The 17,397-nt window shown below is 44.3% G+C and overlaps 1 protein-coding gene and 1 pseudogene across 3 annotated transcripts in view; both read left to right on the forward strand.

The window, feature by feature from the left end:
* The window catches only part of TCP11L2 (t-complex 11 like 2), a 33,707-nt gene extending 23,296 nt beyond the window's left edge, over positions 1-10,411 (forward strand). For both annotated transcript variants that reach the window (XM_080935185.1, XM_080935186.1), the window contains exons 7-10: positions 1,121-1,302; positions 1,499-1,680; positions 4,678-4,850; positions 9,530-10,411. In XM_080935185.1, the coding sequence (XP_080791311.1) occupies positions 1,121-1,302; positions 1,499-1,680; positions 4,678-4,850; positions 9,530-9,774 (782 nt within the window). In that variant the 3' untranslated portion in view covers positions 9,775-10,411. The remainder of the gene's footprint in view (positions 1-1,120; positions 1,303-1,498; positions 1,681-4,677; positions 4,851-9,529) is intronic.
* A 5,273-nt stretch (positions 10,412-15,684) lies between these two features.
* Positions 15,685-16,144, forward strand: LOC308434946 (SUMO-conjugating enzyme UBC9-like; annotated as a pseudogene). Its single transcript has one exon. The product of its transcript is annotated as an SUMO-conjugating enzyme UBC9-like (transcript).
* The last annotated feature ends 1,253 nt before the right edge of the window (positions 16,145-17,397 follow it).

Genomic DNA, 17,397 nt, shown 5'->3' on the forward strand with positions numbered 1-17,397 from the left:
GAGAGAAATTGCAGAAATAAAGGAGGGTTCAGGAGGGGCGTCCACAGACAAGAGGCTGTTACAGAGTACCTAAGGAGGATAAATCAAACACGTTTGTAGACTTGACATCTGAAGGATAGCTGGTAGCTGTCAAAACTGTGTGGGAAGACTGAATGTCATTAGTGTGGGAATACTGAGTGTCATATCCTTTACCTATACTTTGTATCTCAGAAAGGACACATTCATTCAGCTGCTCTAGATAGGGACATGGGAGCAAGCCTACACGCCTTTCGTACTTTTTGCATTTCCGTGGTCCTCAAGATCCACGCACATTACCCCTAAACAATAATACCTTTTCTTTGCCATGATTGCTCTCCTCCTTCTGTGTCCTGCTCTTCACTCTCTTGACCGGCCTCCAGGTGCCTGCTCTCTTCTCCTTTACCCAGCCTTCCTCTCCATTATCTTTCTAACAGATATTTCTGATTATATTAGTTCCTTGTTGGAAAAGATTATGCAAGGAGTTCTTCTTTCCTATAGCCAGTGTTTGTAACATAAATCTATGAAGAATGAAGATACGGGATGCGAGAACGTGAGCACACACATGGACCCTGGTTAAAGTGTAACTCTAATCAGACACTCGGTTTAGCACCCGAAGGGTTAACGCATTGAGTCCAGACTCAAGGTCATTTGTGAGCAAGTTTGGGGTAAACTGGTTTCTGAACTGCTAAGCCAGTGCCATCAGGAGGTGTTCTTTTTTTCTCTAGTCCCTTGTAGACCAGCAGTACATATATGATGGACAACTTCCAGACTGTGCCATCTGCTGCCATGTTTAAGTCTGTGGGTACTCTCGTTGCTGGCACGCCAGCCAGCCTTTCCTCCTCTGCCTTCAGGCGTCACTCTGAAGTTCTTTCTCATAAGCACTCCTGAGTACCCCTTTTTTCTCTCTGGTTCCTCTAGAATCCACTGTATTCTGTTAAAAGCAGTTGTTACTTAGAGGCCTGTCTCTCCTTAAGGGCTTAGGGCCATGGCTGTGTTTTTTCATTCATTCCCAGGACCTTCATAGAATCTGTCATATAGAATGTATGAACAAAAGCGCTGATCTGATAAAGAGCAACTCTTTTTTTTCCTTTTTGGCCCCTAGATGCCCTCAGTCAAACCACGGAATGGCTAAAAGAGTCCATAGATAAAGAATTGCTTTCTGAGACTGATGTAGCTCCTGGAGCTGAACATAGTTCCACCCCAAACCTAAGCCCTCTGATGGTGCTAAACAATTGTTACTTGAAACTCCTTCAGTGGGATTATCAGAAAAAAGTCTTACCAGAGGTGAGTGGCTTTGTCCTCCCACAGGATGTCTAGTGTTTGAACTCATGAGTTTGACTTTGAATCAGATGGTCTGTCTGTGCTGCATGTGTGCATTAACTAAAATCAGGTGGAAATGAGAATGTGGGTATGATATTGCTCATTTACACTTTCATGGCACTGTGCTTCTCTTTCTGCTTTTACATCTTAAATATGCCAGACACTCATGACAGATGGACCACGGCTTCAGGAACTGACAGAAAAGCTCAATCAATTGAAAATGGTTGCCTGTGTGTCCCTAATTACCAACAACATGGTGGGTGCAGTTACAGAAGGCCTGCCTGAGCTTGCAAACAGGTTAAAGAGGATTTCAGCTGTTCTGCTCGAAGGCATGAATAAAGAGTAAGTTCTTCACGTATGTATCTGCTCCCTCACATGAACGATCTGCTGTTTCCCAAAACAGGCAATGACTTCATCCTTGGGGACAGAACAGTCATCTCTGGCTTTGACGTTTCTTACACCTTCTCTTTCTACAGTGCCTTTCAGCTTCTGGAACATTCTAGAGATGCCCTTTCATAGGAAGGCGTGTCTCTTGACACATGCCAGGTTCAGTGTTGGATTTCCCCTTTCAGTGGTGCCCACAAGAGCTTTTCTGTGACAGTGCTGTGGAAAAGCAGAACCAGAAATCCACAGAGTCATGTGCAGAGCTACTTTGTCAGAGAGGATTTTCCAGATCTGATGGTCTACTCTACCCTTTTTCTTTGATGGCTTCAATGGATCCAGTGTATGAAGGTTTTAAAGCAGATAGTTGTGTCTAACATGAGCCTGGTGAGAGTTTTGTCTTTGGAACTTTCTCTCCACTATTGCTCTTTCACTGGATGATAGATCCCACTTGGATTTTTGCTTTTTCTTCCATCCCATGAGACAGGTCTTGTCAGTGTTTCCACGGCTCTCATATGGGTCAGCTCTCCCTGCTGCTCTGCCTTTTGGGTGTTTTAGGGCTGTGTCCTCTATTCCTGCCACCGAGGGGAGATGCACCTGTCCTCCCATCTGTTAGGACAACCATGATCTCCGTGCTGACCCACAGTAGAGTCCACACTTCTCACTGGGGGCTGAAGTTCAAAGGACAGGGTTTGTCTGGGCTGTGTGGGTGGAAGTGACGTGATGTGTACCTTAGTTCCTATTTCAGGGCCCAAGACCCACCCAGAAACAACACCTTTCTCTGTCCTTGTGGATGCTCTATCTCTGCATCTCCACACCGTGGGAACCATTGCTTTCCTGGAGTTTTTTCATTAAGTGTTCGCTGAACACCCAGTGCTGCCAAGTGTCACCGTGCAGTATATAGAGACAACATGTAGAAACTTAGGACAGGCTTTCAGAGTAGGTGACCAGGCCAAACTTGCCCCTGAAACTGTCTTGTTCCTGAGTCTCTCTGAGCCTTATTTCTCACATGATAGGAGCATGATCGGCCGGGGAGGTGCTCGGTGGGGACAGTGCTCGCTTTGCGAGCATGAGGACCTGAGTTTGGATCCTGCAGCAGCCATGCAAATGTCAAGCATGGAGGAGCATGTGTGTGGCCCCAGTGCTGGGCAGATGGGCAGAGGGAGAAACACAGATCCTGGTGCTTGCTGGCCAGCCCACCTGTAAGAATAGCTAGCCCCACATCCAATGAAAGGCTCTATTGTTAAGCAGTAGGGTAGAGAGTAATGGCGGGAGGCAGCTTAAGTTTATGTCTGGCCTTGACATAAATGTGCATGAGTGAGCACACACCCCACTCCACGTGCACGTAAAAAGGGAGAATAATAACAATTTCCTCGACTTTGAAACTGTGAGAATAAGTGATTAATATGAGATTCTTAGCGTAGGTGTGGGCATCAGTATGTATGCGACGGGTGTTAGTTATTAATAACTGTTGAGGTGTTCATTCATCCACCCTATAGTTTTCTTCACTGTTTACCGGATGTTTCATACAACATAGAGCCATTCCTTTATAGGAAGTGAACGTATTCACTGCCCAAGACCTCACCTTATAGATAGAATAGCAGCATTTGGAATGCAAACAAGTAGATGCTCTCGCGTTGCCTGTAGGCCCAGATGCCATTTGCATGTGGCTTGGTGATATGTCCCAGAGATAAGCAGTATGAATGGGAGCTCTGGATTATATGGAAATTTAATTTTCCCTATAGCCTAAGAACTTGCTGAGCTGAGTAAAAGCAGGAGATAGCTAAAGCACTACTCTAGAGTGGATTAAAACATCAAAGGAAAAGATGTTATCCAGACAGTCCATCCTTAGACAGCAGAGTGGCAGAGGCCCAGTGTGAGTGCACACAGACAGCAGGTAAGGCCGGACACCAGAGAGGCTAGGGCGCGCCCCTGCCTTCCTTATTCAGCATTTACAGTGCACTTGATGTCCTGCTACGAGCTAACACGGACATATAGCAAGCTCGCTGGAAGAGCCTGGACCTGAACCAAGGTCTTCACCACGTCAGACTTAAGTCCCAATTTGCCCCGTTGAGTGACCTGCTCTCACTAGGTCACCTCTCATTTCAGTGTTTGACTCCCAGGTTTGGCTGGGACACATAAGAACCCTTTCTATAGTGAGATACCATTTCAACCAGTCTCCAATAGTGCAGATCTAACAAACACCCTTGCAGGTCCTCTCTTTCCTTATTGGTTGAGTGACCTGCTCCTTAATTGCTGTTTCTGACGTCGAGTCTGTGTACTTGGGATTACTTGTTACTTACTAGAGAGCAGTGATGGGGAGTTTGAGGCCTTTGGTCACTGTCAGTCTGGGATTTCAAGTACTTTGGCCTCTCAGTATCTCAGTTGTTTTTCATTGGTGTTAAAGATTTGCTGCTATAGGCACAGAAAATGTAACTTTTCTACTGAACTTTATAAGCTCATTAAAAACTGTATGAGATGGCTGGAAGCACCGGCTGCTCTTGCAGACGACCCAGGTCAGGTCCCAGCACCCTCATGGCGGTGTAAAACTCTGTAACTCCAGCTCCCAAAGCTCTGATGACCTCTTCTTGTCTCCACAGACACCAGGCATGCATGTGGTGCCCATATGTACATGCAGGCAAAACAGTCATAGATGTAACATAAGTCTTTCTAAAATAGATATAAATGAATCATACTAACGGGTTTACAAAGTAAATGGGTATTTTCTGTCCCTTTTGCCAAACCTGTAAAAATGGGGTTCTACATGTACACCCTGGCTTTTCTATCAGACACTGCGTGCACATCGAATGGTTCTCGGTTCTCTCTAATGAAAACAATTATTGTTGCTTCTGGGAGAAAACTGGCAAATATCTGCAATAAGGCAGTGTATTTAAAAACAACAACAAGATGGCCAGAGGCCCAGACTTGGCCTCATGTACTTTGCTCTGTGTTCTCCAGGACGTTTAACTTGAAGGAGGCCCTGAATTCTATTGGTGCTCAGACCTGTGCTGAAGTTAATAAGGCCCTGAAAGAGAGAGGCTCGCCCACTTTAAACGCCGAGGTTCAAGCTAATCTTGTCGGTCAGTTTTCAAGCCTTGAAGAGAAGGACAATCCAGTCTGCACCTTGATGGGTGAGTTCTCTCTGTGTTTACACCAGCTTCTGCTCCAGTTTGCTTTCACTTGCTGTATTTGACAGTGTCTAAGCGTCAGTCATAGCTGAGTGTTAGAGACAGTACTAAAAGCAATTCGGATTTTAGATAGTCAGATTGGGACATTCAGCCTATCAAGTCCTCTCTAGATTCTGTAATAAAAACATAACAAAAAGCTCAGCAAAATCTAAAATGCCTGTGATACACTACAAATTTAGGGCAAAAGATACTGGTCTTACTATTGCTGTGATGAAACACCAAAAGCAACTTGGGGAGGAAAGGGCTTATTTTCTTCACATCCATATCACAGTTCATCATCAAAAGCAGTGGGGGCAGGAACTCACACAGGGCAGGAACTGGGGGCCGGAGCTGATGCAGAGGCCATGGAGAGGTGCTGCTCACTGGTTTGCTTAGCCTGCTTTCTTATAGAGCCCAGGACCCCTGGCCCAGGGATGGCTCCACCCACATGGGCTGAGCCCTCCCCTATGAATTGTTAGTTAAGAAAATTCCCAACAGGCTTGCCTTGAGCCCCAGCTTATGGAGGCATTTTCTCATTTGAGGCTCCCTCCTCTCAGATGACTCTAGCTCATGTCAGGTTGACAAGCAGCCAGCACAGATGGTCAGATTTTCCTTTTGGATGACAAATATTAGAAGTATAAAGAGATACTGATGGTCTTACTTCTCTGTCCATATGAACTGGGGAGGGTACTTCATACATAGCCTATCACAACTGTCCACGAATGTCATGAAGGCAGTACATGGTGATGTGGAAATCCTGGGGAGTGCAGCCTAACCACTCCAAGCACACTCACACACTGAGGCTAATGGTTCTGCCGTGAGCATCCCTGAGATGACCGAGGTCCTCTTCTGGGTCAGGGTTAAATAGAGGGTGAAAGGCTGGAACTGGGAGGCATCATGGGTAGAGAAGTAAACAGCCTTCTCTGTGTCAGGTCAGTATGGAAACTGCCAGGACTCCTGCTGTTGTTACCTGGGGCTGGTAGAAAGGGGAGGGGTGGGGCCGGCAGCAGACAGTGCCACTGGAGATTCAGGATTCCCACTGCCGGCTCAGCACCGGCTTCCTCTAGGCTGGGTGCCTACACGGTAAGGTGCTGTGCTCCACCACCTTCCTTCCGTGTTTAAGTCAACATGAGCTCGGAGTCTTACCTCTCTGATGCCAACCAGTGATCCAGTGTGGAGACCTGTTGGCTGTAGGTGGCCTAGCTGTACCCGTTTTGTCCTTGGATTGATCATGGTGATCAGTGGCAAAAGAACTTGATCTTGAAATGTGCACTCACTTCCTGGACAGTCTGTTCACCCAGAGTATTGGTAAGAGGAGGGGAGACACAATTCCCTTGCCCCAAATCAGGGTGATGTTAGCATTAATGAGGGCAAAACTAGGTGTCTTTAAGATGCACTTTGTTACTGCAGACACTGAGAAACAGTCTGGGAGGAGGAAAGAGTTGGAATTAGAACAGACTAACATTCCAGGGTTAATCTGTAAACTTACCAAGTTCAGTGTCAGCATCCTGATAATGTGGGCACATTTTATTGTGGATGGAAGAGCTTTGCAAGGTTTTTTCTTATTCTTATTGCTGGGAACATAGGGTACCAGGAATTCAGGCTACTTAGATGGGCCAAAGCTTCACCTTAGCCCCAGAAAGGACCAGTGCCAGGGTATAGCATTGTGTGTGACAGTCAATCTAGACTGCTCCCTAGGGGAGACAGTTGATAAGGGCAGTTGGCACAGTCACTTGTCACAGCCCCTTACCCTTATAGCTCTCATCTGACCTAACTCTGCTCTCTTGTTCTCTTGAGGAAACGGACGTGCTGCTGGCTTCCCACTAGTGTACAGACATGAGCACAGGGCATGCTTGCTGTCTGCTCTTTCTCTACATAGTACTGAGTGTGTAGATGGCACACTTGGGATTCTTACCTGCCTATGTGGGTCAAGGGCTCGTGCTCCTAATTGTTGTGGTTAAGACAGAGCTGGAGTCCTGAGTGGCCTGAACTCAGTGTGTCTGTGCCCTGGATAGCAACTGGGAGGGGGGAGGGGCAAGAGATGCCTCTTAAAATTGGGTAAAGCAGCTTTTGTTTCTCAGCTCTGCCCAGGCAGTGTTGCCTGTTGTTCTGCACACTGAAAGTATTTTTTAATCTTATTCAAAGTATCATTTCCTTAGCTACTTGAGTGACTGTCTTGAGTGTCTCTTTTGACTCTGGGAGCCAGGGACAGGCCTTTGGCTGGGACTCCAATTGGCTGCTTCCAAATAGCAAATGCTTCTGTACTATTGTCCAAAGAGGAGGCAGAGCCACTTGTTGACATCATAACCATTTTGAAAGGATTTCGTTTTTAGGCTTTCTTGTGATAAAGTGTTGTACATTGTGTCTGTGATGAAGTTAGGCGCAGGTTTGAAAGAGGCAGCCAGTCCCCAGGGAAAGGTCACTGGGGTTTGAATGATGCGGAGTTAGCATAGATTGAGCACTTCCACCTTGGCATACAGAAAAGGCCGTGCCAGCATTGTCATGGGCTCTTCCTGTGCATGGCACCCGTTGTGTTCCATTGATGTGAGCACAGTTGCCAAGGGCATTGCACTTCCCCCCTTGCCATAACCTTTGGAAATTATAATAGGAATTTTCTTTCAAGTCAAACTCCTTCCGTGTATGTGTGTGTGTGTGTGTGTGTGTGTGTGTGTGTGTGTACACACATATATATATATATGGAAATGTATATATGTACATACATATATATAATGAATAAAAAGTATCTATGGATTATATGCTGTGTCTATGCATGCTCATAGCCATTACATTTGTGAGAGGTGATTTTTTTTTCAATAGCGTAAGTGGTACATGCTATACATGAGTAATTCTCTCCTTGCTCAGACACACAGATGAACACATATTATCTATTCTTGCCTTCTTCAGGCTGGGTTCCCAGGCTTCCATTGTTTCAGTTCGGTATTTACAGCCCTTTTCATTCTTCTCATTTTAATTTAGTCAGAATCATTGTACCATGTATTATCAGGCCAAGAATGCAAAGAAAAAAAGGCATAGCCCCCTCACTCCTCGTGCCCACCCTCGGCCAGAGCTTACTCTCTTAAGATAGGAGAAACACATTCACACTGAGAGGAAGTCAGGATGGTCACAGAGAGAAGCCACTTAGACTCAGCATTGAAAGGCTCTGGACAGAATGGAATGGGATGGGGTAGCAGTTTAGTAAGAGGAAAAATCCTGACTAAGCATGGATATTGGAAACTTTGAAGTTCTGTGGTCAGTTCTGCTCCAGTGTAATTTGTGGGGAAAGATGATTGAAAAATAAATGTCAAAAGCCAGGCATACTGACATATCCCCATAAATCCCACCACTTGAGATGTGGAGGCAAGAGGATTCATAGTTCAGCCATGTTGTATGTTTGAGGTCACCCTAGGCTTCATGACCTTTTCTCCAAAGGAGGAAAAGAAGGTTTCATTTAATGTCAACTGCCTATGCTCAGTGGACTGTGTTAATAGTAAACATTCTTATTTATGAGGGGTTTACCTCCAAAGACAAGAGAGCCCTTGGAGCTGCATGTGTTGTAGTGGGCCTGGTTGGTACTACTTTATCTGATGTGACTGTAGCCAAATCTACATGTGCATTTGCTTGTATACGGTGGTCACAAGGGCAGATGCAGTGAGGCAGCTAGGGACAGTGACTGATGCACACTGTTGGAGCAGCTCTTCCTTGGTGTCTTCTGTACAGAGTGGTTAGATAATTTCCCAGCGAGGGTGCTTTGGGGAGTATTGTTTTTAACTATATCAGAGCAACATGAACTTCAGCTGTCTCTGGAAACCTAGATGTGCGGCCAAACACCCTAGATATTATGTTAAAATCCCAAGTGTGCTTGGTTTCTAGGCTTCTCTTCTTGTCAAACCAAAAATTTGGATTTCAGTATGAAATTCCTGATTTTAAAATGCTTTTATAAAAACAAAACAAGCCGCCACCCAAAAAACGTGATCTTGGCTAAGTTGGCAGTGCCAGCTTCAGTGATGATTGTAGATGTTGGGCATTGACTTATAAAAGATTGTAGCTCAGAAAAGCACTATTTTTTCCTAATCAATGATCTCTCATGGTATAAGTTACCACCCTGTAGTCTGAGCTTTACTTACTTCTCAGAGTCGATAGGGCAGCTAAGGTCTTTGCCTTGTCAGACTCATTTATGTATCCATTGTTGGCTGGGCTCCATCAGGAGCTTGGGAGGTGGCACATCTACAGGGCTCTCCTTAGAGCTGGGAGAGCTGGGAGAGCTGGGAGAGCTGGGAGAGCTGGGAGAGCTGGAAGAGCTGGGAGAGCTGGGAGAGCTGGGAGAGCTGGCTTTCTCCCCTTGGTCTCATCTCCTGGCAGTTCCAGCCTTGTTTGTATGGATGGTGGGAGGAAAGCGGATGTCAGTCATTATCTTGAGGCTCGGGATGCAGCTGGTATCCTGGCATTTCCATAACAATTCATTAGCAAAAGCAGTCACAAAGCCAGTTCAGATGTGCAGATGACAAAGTTCTCTTAATCCTTAATGGGAAGAACTATAATGCCACTTGGGCACAGGCAGGGATAAATGGAAACCTTACTGCTTATTACTAAAAGTTATGTACTTCAGTAACGGGACAGGTGAAGATATCATTCTTTCCCTTTAGATAAACGGATCCAGTTGTACATGAAGAGCCTGCTCTGTCTTCCAAGCACTCAGAAGAGCATGCCTCCTGTGCCAGGTGGCCTTGATGTCATTCAGCAGGAGCTGGAAGTGCTGGGCTGCCAGTATGCAAACATTGTGAATCTCAACAAACAGGTGTATGGACCATTTTATGCAAATATATTCCGAAAGCTGCTCTTCCGGGATGAAGCCATGGGGAAGATAGATGCTTCACTTCCAACTAACTAAAGCGAAGCTGGCACCTGAGAAGAGATGGAGACCAGCACTTGGTACATGGTCCATTTCCACCAGTGGTATTGTAGATGCGGCACATTCTCAGCGCTGTTCCTAGAGCAGTGTTAGACTGACTCTGTGTAATCTGGTAATGTTAGTACCACAGAAAGGCCACATATCCCTTTTGTGTTTAAAGCAGATAGTTTTAATGAAGAAAAGTAATTGTAATGAATTATATTACTTATATAAGACTGGTGTTTTCTTAAACCTTTATATTGAGATTTTTTGAGGCAGCATGTCTGTGTAACAGCCCTGGCTGTCCTGGACTATATTGCACATGTCTGTGTGACTTGTTTATTCAACCTGAAAGGAGTTGATTTTTGTTTATATACTTGATTATACTGCAGTTGCCTGCAGGAATACAATGTGCAAACACTTAAAAATACATTGAAAATGAAGGGCATTCTGCTTCATTTTTTGTTAAGTGGCAAAGTAAATTTGTGTCTTGGGTCTGGATTTAGCCAAGTACATTTATTAGGATTTTTAAATCATAGCTCTTGGCATGTTTATTTAGTTTTTACTTAAACGTTTACTTCTACTTTTATGGCTTTCCTAACATGGTTGTTTTGTAATAAAAACTTTATTAAACAGAGGACATGGTAATCTTTTCATTCTTTTATTGCTAACACGTGTGTTGTTCATACTAACTGCATCTTAAAATGTTAAAAAATATTTCAGCATAATCAGTGCTTCTCTTTACTAACTCATCTTGGCATCTCCGAGTGGAACATCGGGCATTGTTTTTTCTTTTTTTCCTTTATTTTTTTGAGAGAGGGGCTCCCTCTGTAGCCCTGGCTTGCTTGGGATTTGATATGTATACCTGGTTGGCCTTGGACTCACAGAGATCTGCCTGCCTCTGCTTCCTCAATGCTGGGAGTAAAGATGCCCTGAGCCCTTTTTATTATTTATTCTGGGATGATTCTGTGCTGCTTCTCAGAGCTTTACAGATTCGGTGTCATTACCGTGCATTACCTTAATAAGCGCCTCTGGAGCGCCCACCGTGTATCAAGGAGGTAGTGCTCACTCTGGCACATACTAAAATTAAACCATAAAGACTAGCATAATCCGTACACAACATTCCTGAGACCATCTGTACTTCTAAAACAAAATAAGCAATATCTGTAAAATAACATGTTTATCCCTCTCATGCAGAGCCTGTGTATATACTGAAGACTTAAGGAGGAGGACTATTTAATAAAATTAAAGAGGATGGGAGAGTAATGGGAGCATCAGTGTAATCAAAGTATATTATATACATGGGTGAAAATATTATCATGAGCCAGGCATGGTGGTACAGTCTGTATAGTACAAGCATCCAGCAGGCTGAGGGAGAAGGATCCCAAATCAAGGCTAGCCTAAGCTACAGAGACTCTGTCTAAGAAGGAAGAAGGAGAAGAAAAGAAGAAGAGAGAAAAAATTTCATAATGAAATCTATTATTATAATTAATATATATTGAAAAAACAATTTTGAGATAAGGTTCTCTGTGTAGCCCTAGCTGTCCTGAAATTCCCTTTGTAGACCAGGTTGGCCTGGAACTCGAGAGATCCACCTACCTCTGCTTCCTGAGTGCTGGGATTAAAGGCATTTGCCAGCACCACCCAGCTAAACAACAAAAATTGTAAACACTCCAATAGAAAGAAAGTTGTGAAAATTAGTAAGGGCTATAAAACAGATTTGATTCTTGCTGGTAAAGTTCACTGAACCCTTCCATTCGTAGGATAATTCATGGGCTAAAATCAGAAGTGCTCATAGGAATGGGCCAAGAACCAAGAACCAACAGAGCTGGGAGTGGACGCAGCAAAGTCTGGCTGCACAGTGCTTAGGTCTAGACAAGGTAGCACACACCTTTAATCCCAGGAAACTGAGGCAAGGAGACCTCTGAGTTAAAGGTCAGCCTGGGACAAAGCAAGTCCCAGATCCAGCATCTGTGCACACCTTTAATCTGGGCCACACCTCATGCTGGAGGACACTGGAAGAAGGAAGACTCACTTCTTCACTTGACAGCACCTCTGCTCGAACCAGTTCCACAGAGGACCAGCTGAAATAACTAGCCTTGTGGGACTGAGCCATTACTAGATTCTTGGGCTTCCCATCCACAGCTGCCCATTGTTGGGTTAGTAGGACTACAGACTGTAAGTCATTCCAATAAATTCCTTTAATGCAGAGACATTCTGTAAATTCTGTGACTCTAGAGAACCCTAATACAAATGGTCTGCCAAGGACAGTACAATGTGGCCAGCATGTATTACTAGTAACTGGAATTTATAAGTCCTGAACCTCTTTCAAGCTTCAAGAGGTTTTAGTGTTTGGAGAAATGATGGCTAAGTATTTAACTGCATATGAACAAAATTTGTCATGTCTCATCAGAACCACGGCTCATTAGGCCCGATATTGTCACTGGCAGAAAAAACTCAAGGGTATAGAGAAGGCTGTAGTGGTTGTCCTTGATGTCAAGTTCAAAGGCTGGTGACAAAACTTGACATGTGCTTGGTTCTCTTAGCAATCATTTAGTTTAACCCATCAGTTTTACCCCCCCCCCCAAAAAAAAAACCCAAACAAAAAAAAATCCCAATAAAACAAAACACCCTTGAATGATAAGGGTGTCTCCAAAGCTGTCTCCTGTGCTTCTTCTGTAATGAAGCCTCATTTTCATTTCTAAGCTTAAAATGTGAGCCTCATTAATATTTTAAGGGACTCAGCACATGGCCTTATGAAGAAAGAACCTGGGGCTGTCTCAGCAGTTACTCTTGCAGGTGTGCTGGGACAACTGGAGATACACACACACACACACACACACACACACACACACCCCTCCATTTTGGAACATGCTAAAATAATAACCCTGGGCATTTGCCGTGCGGCAGGGCCTATCCTGAGCATTTGTAAGTTGCGGCTGCACAGCCCATTTATCATTTTCATGTGTGAAGGCCATGGCCATGGAGCTGCTAAGTGTATCTGAACCCAAGCAAAGAGTCTCATCCTGGATTGTGAGCTGTTAGCTGCTTGGTTGTATGGCTCCTTGATTCTTCCAGCCGAAAGCATTTTCCACTGTTGTGATGCTAACACATGCTAACTCAGCATTTACCTCTCCTTCTCTTGGGGTCTTTCTTCCCACTTGACCTATCTGTAGTGGCTATTCCTTGTTCTCAATTTGACTATATCTGGAATGAACCACAATCCAGAATTGGAAGGCTCACCTGTGATCCTGATCTTGAGGCTGGAAGATACAAGTTTCTGACCTGGATCTTGGCATGGAGATCTTGAGGCATAGTGGCTATGAATCTCAGGGCACTAAGGCAAGGAGATTTCTGAGTTCCAGGTCATCTGGGACAAAGCAAGTACACACCTTTAATCTGGGACACCTTTAATTGTTGGAGACCTACATAAGGGCATTGGAAGAAGGAAGGTTCTCTTCGCCTGTTTGCCTTGTGGGATAGAGCAACGGCTAGATCCTTGGACTTCCATTCACAGTTGCTGCTGACCATTGCTGGGGAGTTGGACTACAGACTGTAAATCACCAACAAATTCTCTTACTATATAGAACTACCCATAAGTTCTGTGACTCTAGACAACCCTGACTAATTCAGAAGTTGGTACTGCGAGTGGTTCTATAGGAGCAGAAGTATAAAGATGAACTGTTTAATAATCTGGAGTTGGTTTAATAATTCACCATCACCTTCATCTACTGAAACCTTTCCAGATACTCCCTCTCTTAAGAGCTCAGGGAATATTGAAGACACATGGTGAAAACTATATAGCTAACTTAAAAGAAGCTAATACCTTTGATTATCTTGATCCATCAGTTGTAACTGACGATGAATTAGGTGATCCCGTGTACCAAGCTTTCTACAAGTTGGGGGGAAAGTCGGAAAATTATTCTCCTGGCATGTTGTTCTTAGTATCTCTGGAAAAACTGATGGAGGAAAAGAATGACCTGTATTGTAAAATCGAAAGGATCCAGAAGCAAGTAAACAGTCAAAAGGTTTCGGGGTGTATCTTTGAATAGAATCTTCTCTCCAGCAGCCATAGAGCTTGAGCTGCAGAAAACCAAACTGAAGCCCTCATTATAAGGTTGACAGAATGACAGTGAAAATTCAAGTCAGCCTCAGAGGCTGTCAGCAGTTAAAGTAAGGGCATTAATTGGCAAAGAATGGGATCCTATAACTTGGGATGGCCATGTGTGGTAAGGCCCTGTTGAAGCTGAGAATTTTGAGTCTTCAGATTCTCAAGGGTTTACCGCACCTGAGGAAGTAGTACCCTCACCCTTGAATTAATGCCTCTTTCACATGAGGAAATTGATTCCTCAGAGTCTGATAAACCAGCAGTGACTTTCCCTGAAGAAAATGCCAGACAAGACAATACTGATGTTTCTCAAGGCCCACCAATAGTTTCTTCTAGACCCATAACCAGACTCAAAGCAAAACAGGCCCCTAGAGGGGAGGTAGAAAGTGTAGTCCATGAGGAAATGCGATACACCACTAAGGAGCTTAATGACTTTGCTAATTCATTCAAGCAGAAGTCTGGGGAATATGTGTGGGAATGGATTTTAAGGGTGTGGGATAATGGTGGAAGGAAAACATAAAACTAGATGAGGCTGAGTTTATTGACATGGGCCCTCTGAGTGGAGATTCTAGGTTTAATATGGGAGCTCGAACAGTTAAAAAGGGAGTCAGAAGTTTGAATGGTTGGTTTATCAAAAGATGGCCTACTGAAAAGGAGTTGGAGATGCCTAATATCCCTTGGCTTAGTATTGATAAAGGGATTTTAAGGCTCAGGGAAACTGCAATGCTAGAGTGGATACATTGAATTTAATCCTCCACAATGCAAGGCCCAAAAGTCATGCCCTTCATAAATCCTGCAAGACTCAAGCTGGTGAGGGTACCAGCATACTTGATGGGTTTCGTTCGTGCCCTTTTCCTTGTCCAGATCTTAGAGTTGGAGATGCTGCTGTTCAATTGGATGAATTGAATGCAGTGGGTTGAATCGGGCCCCCGAGGTAACAAGGGCCAGGTGTCAGCACTGGATCGCCAGAGACAAGGTGATGGTAGTTATCATAATGGACAGTGGAGACAAAACAATGTTTATGGTGACATACCCTGTAATGGCCAGCACAGGAGAAGTGAAATTTATAATAGCATGACTCGTTCAGACCTTTGGTACTGGCTAATCAGTCATGGTGTTTCCAGGCATGAAATACATAGGAAGCCTACTGCATATCTGATCTGTATAAACAGAAAAATTCTCAAATGAAAGAAAGGCTACACTGGATGGTGGCAAAAGGCAATCTCGGCCAGTGAACCAATTTCCTGACTTGAGCCAGTTTGCAGACCCAGAACCCCTTGAATGAAGGGGTGGCCAGGCTCCCCTGAGGCAGGATCTTGATCAGACACCTAAAAGTTTTGCTGTTAGCCTTTCTCCAGTTCTTCCCCAGAAGGACCTATGGCCTTTTACAAGGGTAACTGCACTGGGGGAAAGAAAATAAACAGACTTTCCAGGGTCTATTGGATACTGGTTCTGAATTGACATTGATCCCAGGAGATCTCAAGAAACATGTGGCCCTCCAGTTAAAGTATGGGCTTATGGAGGACAGGCGATTTAGAGTTTGATATGGAGTTTGAATGATGTCCGACTCACAGTATGTCCAGTAGGTTCCCGAACACATCCTGTGGTCATTTCCCCGGTTCCAGAATGCGTGATATACTATGAATTTGGCAGAAATCTCACACTGGTTCCCACCACATCTCCCTTTATCTCTCCTATCTGGTTAGTGCAGTAGAAAATGACAGTTGACTGTTGAAAACCAAATCAGGGAGACAAAGGCGCGCTGCCACCTCTGCCACCATGACAGTCCAGGGACTTTAAATATGTTGGGGATTACCCTCAGCCGACTTGCCTAGGAAAGGAAAGCTTGGAGAAAGAGCCACCCTTTGTCCCAACAAAGAACCCTGATGGCATGATGAACTTGATGAACTGGGAGTGTGCTATACCAGAAAGAAGGAAGAAGGCAACTCTGTGGGAAGGAGGCTTGTTCAAGCTACAGATGCTTTCAAAGATGACTATCCGTCCTCACCACCAAAATGTAAATTTGAGCCACCACTGTTTCATCCAAACGTGTATCCTTCTGGCACAGTGTGCCTGTCCATCCTGGAGGACTGGAGGCCAGCTATCACGATCAAACAGATCTTATTGGGAATTCAAGAACTTCTAAATGAACCAAATATTCAAGACCTAGCTCAAGCAGAGGCCTACACAATCTACTGCCAAAACAGAGTGGAATATGAGAAAAGGGTTCACGCACAAGCGAAGAAGTTTGTCCCCGCATAAGCAGCGGCCCCGTGACGAGGAAGGGATTGGCTTGGCAAGAACTTGTTTACGTTTTGCAGATCAAAGTCGCTTTGTACAGTTACTAGTTGCCTGGGAGGGTTGCGTGGGTGCCATTTTCCATTTCCGCCACTGGCATATTTGTTCAGTCTTCTGTATTTCTGATTATTAAGTAAAACTTGCTTTTAATATTTATGTCAGTATTTCAACTGCTGTAAAATGATAAACTTTTGTACTTGGTAAGCCCCTAGGAGCTAGTTTCTTCATGTCACGCTCGGATGCAGGCACGGTCCCCACTGTTCAGAGCTCTGGCCTCCACCTGGCTATATGACAGAACCACACTCTCCCTCTTCCATGCCCCCATCCTTCTCAGAAGCCTGGGCTGTTGCTTATGAGCCTCAGATCCAAAGTTGGCCAGAATCTCCATTCTGCACCACTTCCTTTGTGTTTACACGGCATTTTGTCTGTGTTGCTGTTTAGAGTAAATAAACTGTGTGTGTGTGTGTGTGTGTGTGTGTGTGTGTATATATATATATGAAAACTTTCTCCTTGATCACTAGTTGAGAAAATGGATCTCATGGAGGCATTTCCTCAACTGAGGCTCCTTTCTCTGTGATAAACCCAGCTTGTGTCAAGTTCACACAAAACCAGCCAGTACACAAGAGATTGTAGCCTAACAGCTAACATCATCCCTGTCAACCAATTGTAGCCATGGAAGATTAGGACTACTTCTTCCAAAATGTCCTTCATTACAAAAGAAACTTTTAAAACTTGGGCTTTCAGGAATGCAATGCCAGATGTATTATTACCTACTACAATTTTATTTTTGAATTATGAATTAAACACAAACTCAAGGAACAAACAAGAAAGGCGTTTTTCATTCACAGCCCGAGGATCTAGAGCAGTACAGTGGCTAGGGTATTAGGTTACAGCAGCAGAGAGATTGCTAGAGGTGCAGATTTACAGCTCCAGCCTGCCAATCAGAAAGCTGAGTTTTTTAGCTCTCCAGATGACTGTGATCTGGCTTACAGTAGAACCATCTTTATAGTGGAAATCCAAACAGACTTTGTAGAACACAGTCAACACAACCGAGCCACACTGGATGTCCTGCAGTCTATAGATCATGTTCACAATCCCTTCCAGACTACACTCTAAATAGGGTGCTCTCTGGTTTAAATCTCAGGGATCATTCAAATATAGTCTCTCTCTGAGTAAATCTTAAGGATTTAAGGGTAGGGGCTGATCATTCTTAGTTT

Source organism: Micromys minutus (assembly GCF_963924665.1).
Source record: "Micromys minutus genome assembly, chromosome: 22".
NCBI classification, from domain to species: Eukaryota; Metazoa; Chordata; class Mammalia; order Rodentia; family Muridae; genus Micromys; species Micromys minutus.